A 13,494-nucleotide genomic window follows, 5' to 3' on the forward strand; every position below is an offset into this window, starting at 1 on the left:
CAAGGAGGCGGCGTGGAGAATGGATGGCACCTGGCCGGAAGCCGAGCTTGGGCCTGCAGCAGAGGCTTGGAAAGGCACCACAAGCTGTGGCCCTGCTTCCCCACACATATCTTGCCAGGGTTAGTGATGTCACTTAACTTGCTTTTGTGGCTTCTTTTTTGTAGGAGGTGCGGGGGGTGGGGGTGGTATTACAGGTGCAGGTATAGACACTGTTGAGTTTTCCAGGTTCTTTTCCAATTCTTTTTTCTCCTTCTCTTCTTGTACTTTATTTGCAAAGAATGTCCTAATGGCAAGAAAACAGGGTTTTACAATGGGATAGCTACAGGTATCATGGTCATTTTGGTCACGCTGTAGAACTGACCACAATGTGCTTCAATCATTAACTCTACTTTTTAGCTATTTAAGAACAAATCCGCTTCAATTTCCAATGACGTTATTATAAAACTGTGTTCAAGAACTCAAATTCATTTTGGCCTGGAAAATACTTAAACATTTCAGGTGCTCATTTTTGAAATTATTTGAACTCTGTTTGCATATTTTTAAAGATTTATTTATTTGAAGGCAGAGTTAGAGAGAGGGAGAGACACAGAGAGAGAAATTTCTATCCACTGGTTCAACCCCAGATGGCCACAAAGCCCAGAGCTGGCCCTGGCTGAAGCCAGGAGCCAGAAACTTCATCCAGGTATACCACATGGGCGGCAGTGGCTCAAGTACTTGCGCCATCTTCTGCTCCTTTCCCAGGCGCATTAGCAGGGAGCTGGATTAGAAGTGGAGCAGCCAGTACACAAACCGGTGCCCATATGGGATACCAGTGTTGCAGGAGACGACCTAACTTGCTACAACACAACCCTGTCCCCCGTTTGCGTTTTTAAAGTAAAATTTGAATACATCATTTGTTCGGGATATCTAGATGTTCTTTTTATGAAAATAACCATCAGAAAACAAAGACACTAAGAACAGACAGTGAAAAATTGCATTATGTGGAGGATGTTTTTAGGGGAACTTAAAATGACTCGTTAAAATAACTTTTGGGGGCTGGCATTGTGGTGTAATGGGTAAAGCCATTGTCACCTGCAGTGTCAGCATCCCAAATGAGCACTGGTTTGAGTGTTGGGCTGCTCTACTTCTGATCCAGGTCTCTGCTATGGCCTGGGAAAGCAGCAGAAGATGGCCCAAGTCCTTGGGCCCCTGCACCCACATGGGAGACCCAGAAGAAGCTCCAGGCTCCTGGCTTCAGAACAGCACAGCTCTGGCCATTGCGGCCAATTGGGGAGTGAACCATTGGATGGAAGACCTCTCTCTCTCTGCCTCTCCTTCTCTCTCTGTGTAACTCTTTCAAATAAATAATCTTTTTTAAAAAAGATTTATTTTATTTATTTGAAAGTCAGAGTTACACAGAGAGAGGTCTTCCATTCACTGGTTCACTCCCAGATGGCTGCAATGGCTACAGCTGTGCCAATCCGAAGCCAGGAGCAAGGAGCTTCTTTCAGGCCCCCATGCAGGTACAGGGGCCCAAGGACTGGGCCATCCTTCATTGCTACCCCAGGTCATAGCAGAGAGCTGGATGGGAAGAGGAGAAGCTAGGACTAGAACTGGCACCCATATGGGATGCCGACGCTTTAAGCCAGGGCTTTAACCCTGCTGCGCCACAGCGTAGGACCCTCAAATAAATAATCTTAAAAATATATAGCTTTTGTGAAATCCTCCATGCGTATATGTAAATAAGAGTTCAGCCTCTAAGAATAAAAAGAAGCTGGAAGCTTCCAAAGACAAAACATAAGCGAATAAAGAGAAAAAGCAGATATGAGAATCAAATTTGCATCAAACAACAACCAACAACCCAGATGCGCATGGGACAATGGCTTTAAAGTATTCAAGGACTTTGATTTCAACAGCGAATCCTACATTCAGGAAAACCACCAACATGAGGGCAAAGAACTGACATCTGCACACATGTAAGAACTTAAAGACTACACTGCGGTTGCAGCTTAGCCTAGTGGTTACGATGCCTGCATCCCACACTGGACTGCCTAGGTTGGACTCCCTGCTCCTTCTCCTGACTCCAGCTTCCTGCTAACATGGACCAACGGAAGCAGGCGCGATGGCGCAAGTAATTTGGTTTCTGCCACTGGTGTAGGAAACCATGACCAAGTTCCCAGCCCTAGGTTTCAGCCCTCCTCTTGCCCCCAGCTGTTGCCTAGAGAGTGAATTAGCTTGGGAGCTCTGTCTCTCTCCTCTCAAATGAATGAATGAACTGAAATAAAGCTTTGCATCTCACGTGTCCTTTCTCATTTTCACTTTCAGCAAATCAGGAAAGAGGAAGATGCGGGCTCCAGAAACAAGAGGAAAAAGGACGCTTCCGTGGCATTTCTGTAGGCCTAGAAAGGAAGCAGCCCAGAGGCACAGTTTGGGAACTGAAAACTCCAGGGAGAAAGAAAGGTAACAGAAGGCGTGACTGACGTCTTGGGGGTAAAAAAAAAAAAAAAAAAAATAGCAGAGAAGGCCAAATTAAAAATAAATAAGTAGGGACCAGCACTGTGGCATAGTAGGTTAATCCTGCACCTGTGGCACCCGCATCCCATATGGGCACTGGTTCTAGTCCTGGCTGCTCCTCTTCTGATCTAGCTCTCTGCTATGGCCTGGGAAAGCAGCAGAAGATGGCCCAAGTCCTTGGGCCCCTGTACCCACGTGGGAGACCCAGAGGAAGCTTCTGGTTCCTGGCTTCAGATCGGCGCAGCTCTGGCCATTGCAGCCATCTGGGGAGTGAACCAGTGGATGGAAGACCTCTCTCTCTCTCTGCCTCTCCTTCTCACTGTCTGTAACTCTACTTTTCAAGTAAACACATAAAATCTTTAAAAAATAAATATATAAGGAGTCACATTTAGAAACTCCCAAGAAAATTTCAAAAAACTATTCAAAAACATTATCACAAAAGTCACCACTAAACTCTGAAGCAAGGTAAAACGTGACATCGTGCACACTTAAGCAAGTGCTAAAGCTTAAGGAAGGAGAATCCAGTTGAGCTGTATGGCCAAGAGGGTTGTGGCACTGGACCTGCACAAAAGGAAAAGTAACTCTAACCCATGATTTTTCTGGGCACAGCCAAATACTTATAAACACTTACATGGCCTTTGCAACCACAGCTCCCATGGTTTTCACATTTTAGAGTGAACCCACGGGTTGTAGTGGGAGGACAGGATGTGCCAGCCACCAGGACCACATGAGCATGTGAGAAGCCAGAGGTGGCACATGGGGCGGGGGGTGGGGGGCCCATCATCCTCAGTTGATCAAGCTCTCGACTGGATCCTAGGAAAGTGCTGAGCATGAAAAAGAACTGAAATGCGCCTCGTGGCCTTCCACAGTGGATTTCAGCAACACGGTTTGCAGAGAGACAAAACTATTTCACATTAAATTTGCTGCTTTCACTTAAGCTTCTTGCAGCAACTTCCCCACTGCAGAGAGTCCGAGACCCATTTTTCTGGCAGGTGAGGTGGGGAGACAACCGTCCCGGTTTTACCCTTGGCGCTGCTCTTTCCCGGAGGAAGCCGGACCTGAGCGTGTGATCCACGTCCACCTGGCTGGAGGGCTCCACGCCCTGCAGCTCCTCCGTGAGGCTCCGGTTGACCCACTGCACTGCCGTGCTCACCGCCTGGTTCCTCTCCGCTTCCTCCGCCTCGGCCAGCTCCGGCAGCGCGTTCTCGTGGACTTCGAAGTGGGTCGGGACCACCACGGAACAGATGCTCTGCAAACAGCATAAATGTGCCCCACGTTTTCCCTACCTCTTGCGGAAAATAGGAAATTGAATTAACTCAGCTTTTTGATGGGCATGATATTTTATCACCCATTTCAAGGGGAAAATGAGAACATGTACTTTTCTCTGAGATATTTTTAGAGCTGTTGAAGCACTATGGAACTCGGCTTCATTGAACACTTAAAGTGATTACCCGGTTAAAACACCCTTCTAGAAACCCGGCCCTGAACTTCACTTTTCTGACTACCTCTCCAATAAATAACTACAAGCATAGGAACAGAGTGAATCCTAATATTATCTTCCCAGAGATGGCAACAAAATTATTTCTAACAAATATGCCGCAAAGTGAATTGTTCAAATTATTAAAATGAATTTTCTTTATATAAGCTAGTCTGTTTATAAATCACTATATATGAATCTGTAGACCTATATGTTGATCTGCAGAACTCATCACTTGGATAATGTCCAAGGTTTAGCAGGACATTAAACAGGTTTGCCTCATTTTCCTTCTCCATGTTGGACCATGTGCAGATTAGCATGTCATGTATGTATCAAAATTACACTTGACCATAGTAAAGCCATCAAGAGTAGTTGCATGACTCGTGCTTACATGATTGCCTGTGAATGCATGGCAGATACACTGCACAGACACTGAATTTCCACGCATCGATTGTCTGCAGTGTAGGTAAGAGTTGCTAATACACGCAGTGGAACCAGAACATACTGAAGAGCACAGGGAAACTGCTTCATACCTTGGGGAAGTTTTGAACAGTGCAGAAAATTTCCACTTGCAGGGTAGGAAGCCCCAGTCCATCCAGAATACTTTTTCCCACTATTCTGCATATGGTGGGAGGCTTTGCAAGTTTAGAAAAACAGTTGGCCTTTAACACACACATACACAGAGAGAAAACACAGAAATCACAATATGGCATCTCACTGATGTGCCCAAGGGCATTCACGGGTGCCCTGGTTCCCCCCACTCCTCTCCTGGAGTGTCCGTCCCGGGGCCAGAGCTGAGCTGACAGGCACTGCTCGCCCTCCCGTGCTGAGGTTCGGGGCAGCCCGATGCTGAGTCTCCCGTACTTGGGGACAAGTTGTTGTCTGTTGGGCTCACAGCAGAAGCTCATACACTTTTCTTAGTGTGGAGGCCCTGTGTCATCTAATTTGGCAGGCATCTTGCAGTCATCTCAATTCCCTAACCCACCTCTCTGGCCAGCGTACAGAAATGCAGGCATTCCCGAATGCAGTGATGCGTTCAGAGTTAAGAAACCTGAGGTGGGCTGGGATTTATTCCTCCCAGCACAAGGCATCTGATACTTGGTGAAGACATTCAGCAGCTCTTCCTCACTTCCCATTGGCTCATACGTGGTCCCTTGTGTTCGAAGAGCCAGACCGGCAACCTTAGTAACAGCCATTCCATTGATGTGGAAAAGCAGAGACCTTTGGGAGAGATCTAAGAAAGGGACCAAAGAAAGAAGAGGAGGCTGATAGAGAATGCGCACTCCACGGGGCTGAGTGGAAGGGTTCTCCACGGCACTGCTGTGCGAGAAGCAGGAACTGGAGAGAGGAGGAGGAGAAAGCGAAGGTACTCTCTCCTTGCCTCTGTATTATAGAGTACGGGGCTCTTTGTTTCCTAGTGGACCAGGTCTCCGATCAGGGTCAGGGACTTCCTCTGACACTCACAGCCACATGTCGGCTCAGAGGGCAGGCCTGGGCGGCTAAAGCCAAAGTCAGCTGTGAAGCCAGCCACGCCCTCGGAGGTCTGGATGCTACAGCAGAGTGAGCACCTGCATGACTTTAGATAGCATCCGGAGACGGCGCAGTGCTGACCTGGTGTGTTACAGCTGAGTCCACTGAGCATCTACGGCGCGCTACACTGTGTGTTAGCGAGGGAAGGGAACGGACGTTTTTAATGTGCTCGACGTGTACTTAAGGGAGTGATTATGTCATCTTTATCACTGTATCACCTACCGCAGTGCAGGACAAAGGATCCCTTGAGTTACATCTTCAGTGGATGAATGTCAGCCATGTCCCTGCATACTGTGTATACACCGTCCTTAAATCCTCAACACAAAATCTCCACTCACCCAGAGGAGCAAACTAAATCACATGAGCAATGTATAATTATCTACTGCTTTGTCACTGACCACCCAAAACTTAATGGCTTCAACCATTTATTTACTCTGATTCTGCAATCTGGGCTGGGCTCAACTCCCTTCACTGGTTGTGCCTGGGGTCTCATACAGATGCAGCCCAGTGTCTCAGCTGGGAGGGTTGGATCAGCCAGGGCCCAGCTGGGCATCTGTCTCGCTCTACGTGATTTCTCCCCCTCCAGCAGGGTAACTGGACTTCCTCATGGTGCGGTGACCAGCTTCCAAGATGAGTTTCAATAAGCAGGCACTTAGCAAACCTCTGTTTCTATCCTGTCTGCCACGGTCCTACTGATCAAAGCAAGGCACGTGGCCAAATCCACGCTCACAGTGGGAGGGACTTACGTAACAGAAGTGTGTTCACTGGGAGACTACCCACGTTGTACTCTACCGCAGCAGGTAAGTGGCAGCTAAGAATCACGCCCGCATCCGCCTGAGTCCCAATCCCAAAGGAACAAATGGCATTGCTACTGCCAGCAAGGACCTCACCCATCCCTGAATTCCCAGGTCTGAGAAGGACAGAAGAAATGGCATCGGAGCTGAAACAGCCAACAAACAAGGGAGGGAAGTGGAGGCCAGACCCTTCAGTTGAGGGCTCAGGATAAGCAAAGGGGAGGGCAGCGGGAAACTTCAAGTTTTAGGGAATTGGAAGTGGTCCAAGATAGAGGATGGGGGAGGGAGTGGGGACAAGCCTGTTACCCACAGGTAGGGTTGAGCATTATGAACCACACACATCCGGAGTGCGATCTCACTCAGCAAGCAAGGGGAAGCCACGGGAGGTTTCTGACCGAGAGCACTGTGGTCAGACTAGGGCATCAGGAACATCGCTCTGGCAGCCCCATGAGGAGGGACTTAGAAGGAAAGATTGGATGGGAACAAGGAGGGCAAAACCTAGGGCGGTGACTACGAAGATAAAAAGGAGAGCTTCCTGTCAATGCAACTCCTGCAAGTCCTTCTCGAAGTCCAAGGCAAGGCTCTCCTGCCTGGGGGCCCTCCCATCCCTGCATTCCTTTAACTGGCATCAGTGATGTCTCTCAATGCAGTACACACCCACGTTTCACCGTATCTTTGTCTCCAAGGATTATACCTACCAGTGGCTGCTGTCCCTAACCAAGTGACACGCTTCCAGAGAGCTGTGCAAACCAATGTCCTGGGAAGAGACTGACCCTAGGGACCGAGAGTCCAGGTCCCTGGTCCTAGCTTGCATGCGAGCACCTGTGAGATAAGGTGTCTTTGTAAAATGAGAAAATTCACCTAGGAAACTTCCCAGAATTCCTCTAGCAAGGAAGAGCAGAGAATGAAACCAGTCAAGCACTGTTGCCTTCAGCCCACAACGGTTCTCGGGTGTCCACTGGGTACCACACACCCTGCTGGGTGCCAGGCACACAGACCTGGGCTGATTTGTTTAGTTTGCTTCTGTGACTCTTGGGAAAATCATTTAAATTCACCGGGCCACGTTATCTGTAAAACGGGAATCGTAATCTGTATCTCGTTCTACGGAGTAAGAGCCATGAGGCCCGCAGCTCTGGGGGCTCAGTAACCGGAGCTCACGCGCTGCCTGGGGAGGCTGCCTCGAATTACAGGACACGTAGGAAATGCTATAGGAACACAGCAGGGCGACAAGTCCAGAGCCCAGCGGGCCAGGCGGGGGCCGGGCAGGGGGGAACCAGGCTCCAGGCAGAGGACCGCGTTCCCGCCTTGAGATCTGGACGCAGAGGGAGCCGGCTGGACGCGGCCGCAGCCCTCTCTCCAGCTGCAGCCTCCCTAGCGCCGCAGGGATCCTTCAGGGATCCCCCGACCTCCTCCCCGCCAACGGCACCTGCCGGTGCGACCGAGGCCGGCCCGATGCGCATGCGCGACTCCGCGGCGCACGCGCACCGCGTTGCCGCAGCGCGGGGCGGCAGGTTGCGCGTCCCAGGTCCCTACCAGGTGCCCGTAGACGTCTGCGGGCTGGAGGTAGAAGGTGGAGTTGAGCAGCTCTTCCAGCCTGCGCGGAACGCCGTTCTCCTGGTAGTACTCCATCGCCTGCTGCTTCAGCTTCCGCAGCTCCCTAGCGGTCCCAGAGCTGCGGCTGCCGCTGTCTTCCCCCATGGTAGGAGATTCGAGGCTCCGGCGGGGTTTAGCCTGGGGGCCCGCGAGCGTCCTCCCGTCGCCAGGCAACGCAGCGAGATCCCGAGCGCAGATCTCGCGAGCCTTCCAGCCTTCGTTTCCTCCCGCGGCGGGTTCCGCGAGTCGCCCCCTCCTCAGCACCTGCGGCGAGGGGCTGGGCCCGGGGCCCCGCGTTCTCGAACCCGAGTCTGGCTCCTTCCCGGCCACGTTTTCCACCGCCGGCGGGACGGGGCGGTGTCTAGCGACCTCGCGAGGCGCGCGGGCGGCGCGCTCCGGGGAGAGGCGTGTGAGGACCCCGAGTACTCTGAGCGCGCCGCGGGAAGTCCCAGACACCCTCCCTTCGGCCCCGTAGTTGTTACCCACCTGCCCGGAGCCGGGCAGAGGCGAAGTCCGTGGAGTTTCGGGGCTAAGCAGACGGGGTGAGCGCCCTGCGGGAGGTGACGGCCGGGGCAGGACTTGGGGGAGGGAAGCGGTGTCCGCGGGCCCAGTGCCCCCCCCGAGTCCGAGCGGCCCCGTGGCTCCGACCCCCAGCAGGTGACCCACGCAGGTGCGGGGCGCTAGCTGGCGTGGTCGAGCAGATCCCTTAAAGGGTCGGAGCCGCGCGGTGCTCGCGTGGAGGGCGGACTCTCGCGCCCGCTCCGGACTTGGACACGAGACGGGGACACGCGGCTGGGCCGGCTGCGTCAACACGGGCGTCCTTCGCGTGGTTTAGACGAACGCCACACTCTGAACTCGCCCCGTGTTTTCTCTGCGAGAGAGCGTCAGGCACCTGCCTCCCCCTCCCTGCTGGAAGCCCCGTGATGCGGGGCGCTGAGTCCGGGCCGAGAGGTGTAGGGTGACCCTTTCTACAAAGCAGGCCGGGTCTGCTGCTGCTGTCTTCCATCTGACCTGGGTGCCGTTGTCTTCTCGCCCTGGACACCCACACCTGGATGTCCGCGTTGAGCCCTCCCCCCCCCCCCCCAAGCCATATGCCACACTCCAGCTCTCACTCCAGCCAGACCTTTGTCGCAGCACCGCTGGTACTTCCTGAGCCACTGAGTTTAGCCCTCAGCGTTATCTTTCCTCATTCGGCACTTTATTCCTTAAACCTTACGACTGTTCCATTTGAGAGGGAGAGAGAGCTCCCATCTGCTGGGTCACTCCGCAGATGCTTGCCGTGGGGGAGGCTGGGTCAGAACTGAAGCCAGGAGCTTGGATAGTATTCCAGGTCTCCTCTGTGTGTGTGTCACCGCAACCCAGTTACCTGGGCCATCACCACTGCATTAGCAGGAAGCTGGAGCCAGGGACTGGAGCCGGGTTGAACCGGCTGCTGGACCCAGGCCTCCTAACTGCTAGGCTGAGCACCCCTTCCTGACTTGGCATTCAAGGATACTTGAAGTGTCTCCTTCCAGAGTGTTTTGGGGTCTCCCTTCTAGAACCCGTTGGCCTGAGTGCCTTGGGAGTAGGGACTGGGTCAGTGTTGTTCAGCCCTGCACCCACAGTGGCAGTACATTATCTGACTCAGTGGATGCTCACTAAGTGGTTTTTGAGAGAATGAATGGGATCAGTAGACCCTTCAGAGTGAAGAAGGCGTGTGGTAGCCTGGCTGGGGCAAAGGGTTTGTTTCCAGGAATAGTGAGAATTAGGGGCAGAAAAGGAACCTGGGGCAAGATTGTGAAGGGACTAGAGCGAGCACAAATTCCTGAATGCAAGATGGAAGTGGTGGGTAGCATTGATGGGTTATTCTGCACCCAGGAGACCAAGTAGAAAGTCATACAGGTCCAAGGGACAAAACAATGGTGGTAACAATGATGGAAGAGATGGGAGAGGAAGGAGGGATGGAAAAGGCTTTGTGTGGCTGGATCAGGGTTGGGGAGCCAAAGGTGACGACGGGGCTGATGGTCCACTCTTAGAGTTGACGGAGTAAACGAGTGCTCTGGTTTCGGAGGCGACAGCCATGCGTTGGGTTTTAAAGGTGTAGGGTTTGAGAGACTGAAGATGCTGACACACAGGGTTGCAGGTTAAAGAAAGGACGGAGGAGTCCCCTCGAGGGAAAAGGGCAGGATCCTTCCGTGGTGAGGCCTCACACTGGGTGCTGGGTGGTGACTCCGCGCCTCCTGCCCCCACCGCGCTTCTCCTCTCAGAGCGAATCCACAGCAGCAATTGGGAAGGACTGTATTTCAGACACAGGAGAGAGCAAGGAGCTATAACAAGAAACAAGCAAACAAGGCCCAGAGGAAAGGAAAAAGTTCAAATCACACAGTCTAGGGCAGAGACTTTGGGAAATGTGTCAGGGGTGTGTGTGTGCGTGTGTGCGTGTGCATGCCGACTTGCTGAGAATAATCTGAGGGATGGGTGCTAGTGTGTTAACTGCGTCTCCTTGGGTGATGGAAATCATATGAGTTTTATTATTTGAAAGGCAGAGTTGAGCTGGGAGGAGAGACAGAGATCTTCCATCCAGTGGTTCACTCCCTAAAGCCGCAATGGCTAGACCTGGGCCAGGCCAGAGCCAGGATCCAGGAGCTCCTTCCAGGTCTCCCACATGGGCGCTGGGGCCCAGGCACTGGGGCTATATTCTGCTGCTTTCCCAGGCGCGTTAACAGGGAGCTGCATCGGAAGAAGAGCAGCTGGCACTTGAACTGGAGCCCATATGGGATGCCGGCGCTGCAGGCGGTGACTTAACCTACTGTGCCACAGCACTGGCCCCCATATGAACTTTAATTTTCTTCTTTTCATATGTTAGAAGTATCTGATCTTCCTAAAATGAATGAATTACTTGTGCACCTTTGGAAAATTACATTTAAAGCATTTGAGGGAAGGGTGTTAAGTCAGAGGTTACTGGAAGACTGAGGACAGAAGAGATTACTAGGAATTGAGTTGTTGCCTCATAGACTCTTTCCATCATCTCACTACCTGGAGGCAAAGCATAAATAAATGGAACTGCCGCTCCAGTCTCATTTTGTCACTCAGCCAGCCAATATTTATTAAATGCCAGGCACTGTTCCAGGCACCAGGGAAAGAGCAGTGAGTACCATCAATCACATCCCTTCTCTTCATGGCACTTAAGTCCCAATAGCATCCAGTAGCACTTAACAATCATTGGAACAAATGACTGAAGCCATAAAAATAAAGGCATTTTGAGAAGTTGTTAGGCTAAGGGTTTATTAATAGTCTATTAGTCTTGACAGATCCAGAGTCAATAAAATGGTCATGAATCTTGCCGTGGTGAAGTTTTCCTTAGCTGTTAGGAGCACTGGAGATGCAGCTGAAAGATATGCAGGTGCAGATGTTGCAGTCCGCACATCCCTTGTCTGAGCGCCGCCATCACTAGGTTTGTGTTTCATACTGAGACCAAATGTCCTGCGGCACCTTCAGAGCATCAGAGCTCAAAAGAGGGAGGGCGGTGCTAACCCTAAAGGCACCAATCTGGGGAGTTCAAGATTGGAGGGAGGGAAGGTGCCTGAAGCTCACCCACAGAGCTCGTGCCGCCTCCTTTGGAAAGAGGAAATGGTGTGGGAGAGAGGCTCAGCTCTCACTGTTAGTGTCCTGTGCCTTGTATGGTGTGAGACAGGGACTATTTTGAGGGAATGAGGAAACCTGAGTTGGAGTCCAGCTGTCCCTAAGACCTTGACCTCATCTGCAACAAGCAGGTTTGAACTGCCTCAGTGTTTCCTCACCTTTTTTGAGCTTGGAAACTATTTTAACAACAAAAGAAATTGAGCCCCTGACCCCTGCCATGTAATCATAGATAGCTGTAGTGACAGAAAGTCCAGAAGTACTTTTAGAGACCTTCATATTTTATTCATGGAAACTCTGCATATGGAAAGACTATGTTTACAGGCAAGCCATTAGTGATTTGGGGGGTGTGTTTGGAATTGTGGGTCCCCTGTAGAGTCCACAGGCTTCCCGACGACCTTGATACGGAACCACAAAACTGGGCCTGTCCATCCTCGATCTGTCCTACTTTGTAGCACTGACTCAAGAAAAAATACCAGGGTACATTATTAGTCTGTTCCGACTTGCTAACTGAAGCTCCCTCCTAGAGGAAATGAACCATCCTCCAGTCTGCAGCTCTAAGATTTTCTAAGCTGTGTCAGACATATCCTAAACGAGTGAGATTGAAGAAAAAATGTATTTTTCATTTTCCCCCCTTAATCTTACCCAACACCTCTATTTCAGTTGGGGCTTTAATGTTCAGAAGTGATTGTTTAGCTGTTATTTTGGGGTTGCTATCAAGTGCTTGTTAATCCCCCCTTCCTGCATTGGACATCTGTGTTGCATATCATTTTTCATGGGGAACTAATGAACATGATTGCAGGTGCCTTTAATTATAGAATCATAGCAGCTAGAGACAGAATAGATGGAAAATGTTGCCTTTTCCTCACCTAGAAAATGGGAGTATTAATGTTAACTTTCCTCACCCAGTTGTCCTGGATGAGAAATATGATTGCCAAGCTGATTATAAATACAAATAGCTGTAAATTAAGTGCTAAGGAATAATTTGACTAACAAAAAAAGAAATGTTTAATTTGTTTATTTCCTATAAAGATGTCTCCCGGAAGTAGTCATTAGCACTGTAGTAATAACAAAAACAACCAAAAAAAAAAAAAAAAAAACCACAGCAGAAACTCTCTTTGAGCTCTTTTATGTGCCTAGAACTTTATCCCAGTGAATCTGCAAAACAGCCACAAAAGGTAAGTGATCAGCCCAGGGTTCCACAGTTAATCAGTAGCACGGGTGGAATTTGAACCCAGGCCCAGCTGACTCCATGGCTTTGCATTTCCGGGCTGCTCCCTGTGTCTCAGAGGCAGCACCGTGAGACTCCAGCGCCCTTTCTGGAGGAGCGGGTGAGTTGCTCACAGGGAGGTGGTGGAGAAAGGGTGCTGATGGGTGCTGATAATCTCCTGATCCCTGCTTCTCAGGGCTGCGCAGGAGGATCACTGGGGATTCTCCCAGCCTCCATGCGCCATTAGGCTCTAAGCACTGTGTGCAGACGTGTTGGCTCCCGTGGACACATAGAATATCGAAAAATGAAGATGCTTGGGCCTTACCCCAGACCCATCCAGCTGGACTCGCTAGGGGTCAGGGCCCATGCGTGGAGGTGTTTTTTGTTTTTTTGTTTTTTGTTTTTTGTTTTTTGTTTTCAATATGTGATGTTAATGTGCAAGGTTGAGAACTGCTATAAAAGATTTCTCCACGGATCGTGTCACAAGTGGAGTGGCTGAGGCTTGACCCAGGAATGATTTGATCATGGGTACAACCACGAAGGCCTAGAAGTGTCAGGGCTTAGAATTAGCCTGTTTAGGCCGAAATCCTGGTTCTTTCTGTTCCTAGCAGTGCGACCTTGCACAGACTAATCTCTCTGAGTCCATTTCCTCATCGGCTAATATTTTCATATTTTAATAAGGATTAGATTTAAAAATCCACATAGACTTCTTCCTACCCTGCCTAACATGTAGTAAATGGTGCTATTGCCAGAGAAAAGAAGGGAAAGGACAGTGGAAT

At 50.6% G+C, this 13,494-nt stretch overlaps 2 protein-coding genes across 6 annotated transcripts in view; one reads left to right on the forward strand and one right to left on the reverse strand.

Moving 5' to 3' along the window:
• The window catches only part of ENO4 (enolase 4), a 29,702-nt gene extending 21,710 nt beyond the window's left edge, over window positions 1-7,992 (reverse strand). Inside the window, exons 1-4 of the mRNA XM_089313967.1 lie at window positions 7,828-7,992; window positions 4,504-4,632; window positions 3,552-3,742; window positions 142-283 (exon numbers count right to left, since the gene is read on the reverse strand). Coding sequence (XP_089170093.1) covers window positions 142-283; window positions 3,552-3,742; window positions 4,504-4,632; window positions 7,828-7,992 — 627 coding nt within the window. The remainder of the gene's footprint in view (window positions 1-141; window positions 284-3,551; window positions 3,743-4,503; window positions 4,633-7,827) is intronic.
• HSPA12A (heat shock protein family A (Hsp70) member 12A) overlaps window positions 7,854-13,494 on the forward strand; it is a 146,813-nt gene continuing 141,172 nt past the window's right edge. For 2 of the 5 annotated variants that reach the window (XM_051824194.3, XM_017348602.4), the window contains exon 1: window positions 7,854-7,993. In XM_051824194.3, coding sequence (XP_051680154.3) covers window positions 7,991-7,993 — 3 coding nt within the window. In that variant the 5' untranslated portion in view covers window positions 7,854-7,990. Of the gene's footprint in view, window positions 7,994-8,298; window positions 8,430-12,730; window positions 12,837-13,494 lie in introns of those variants that run through there. The other 3 variants (XM_017348605.4, XM_051824196.3, XM_051824195.3) reach the window with 3 other exon arrangements.

This window comes from Oryctolagus cuniculus, chromosome 15, assembly GCF_051225735.1.
Source record: "Oryctolagus cuniculus isolate XC-2025 breed Fujian yellow rabbit chromosome 15, ASM5122573v1, whole genome shotgun sequence".
In the NCBI taxonomy this organism is placed as follows: Eukaryota; Metazoa; Chordata; class Mammalia; order Lagomorpha; family Leporidae; genus Oryctolagus; species Oryctolagus cuniculus.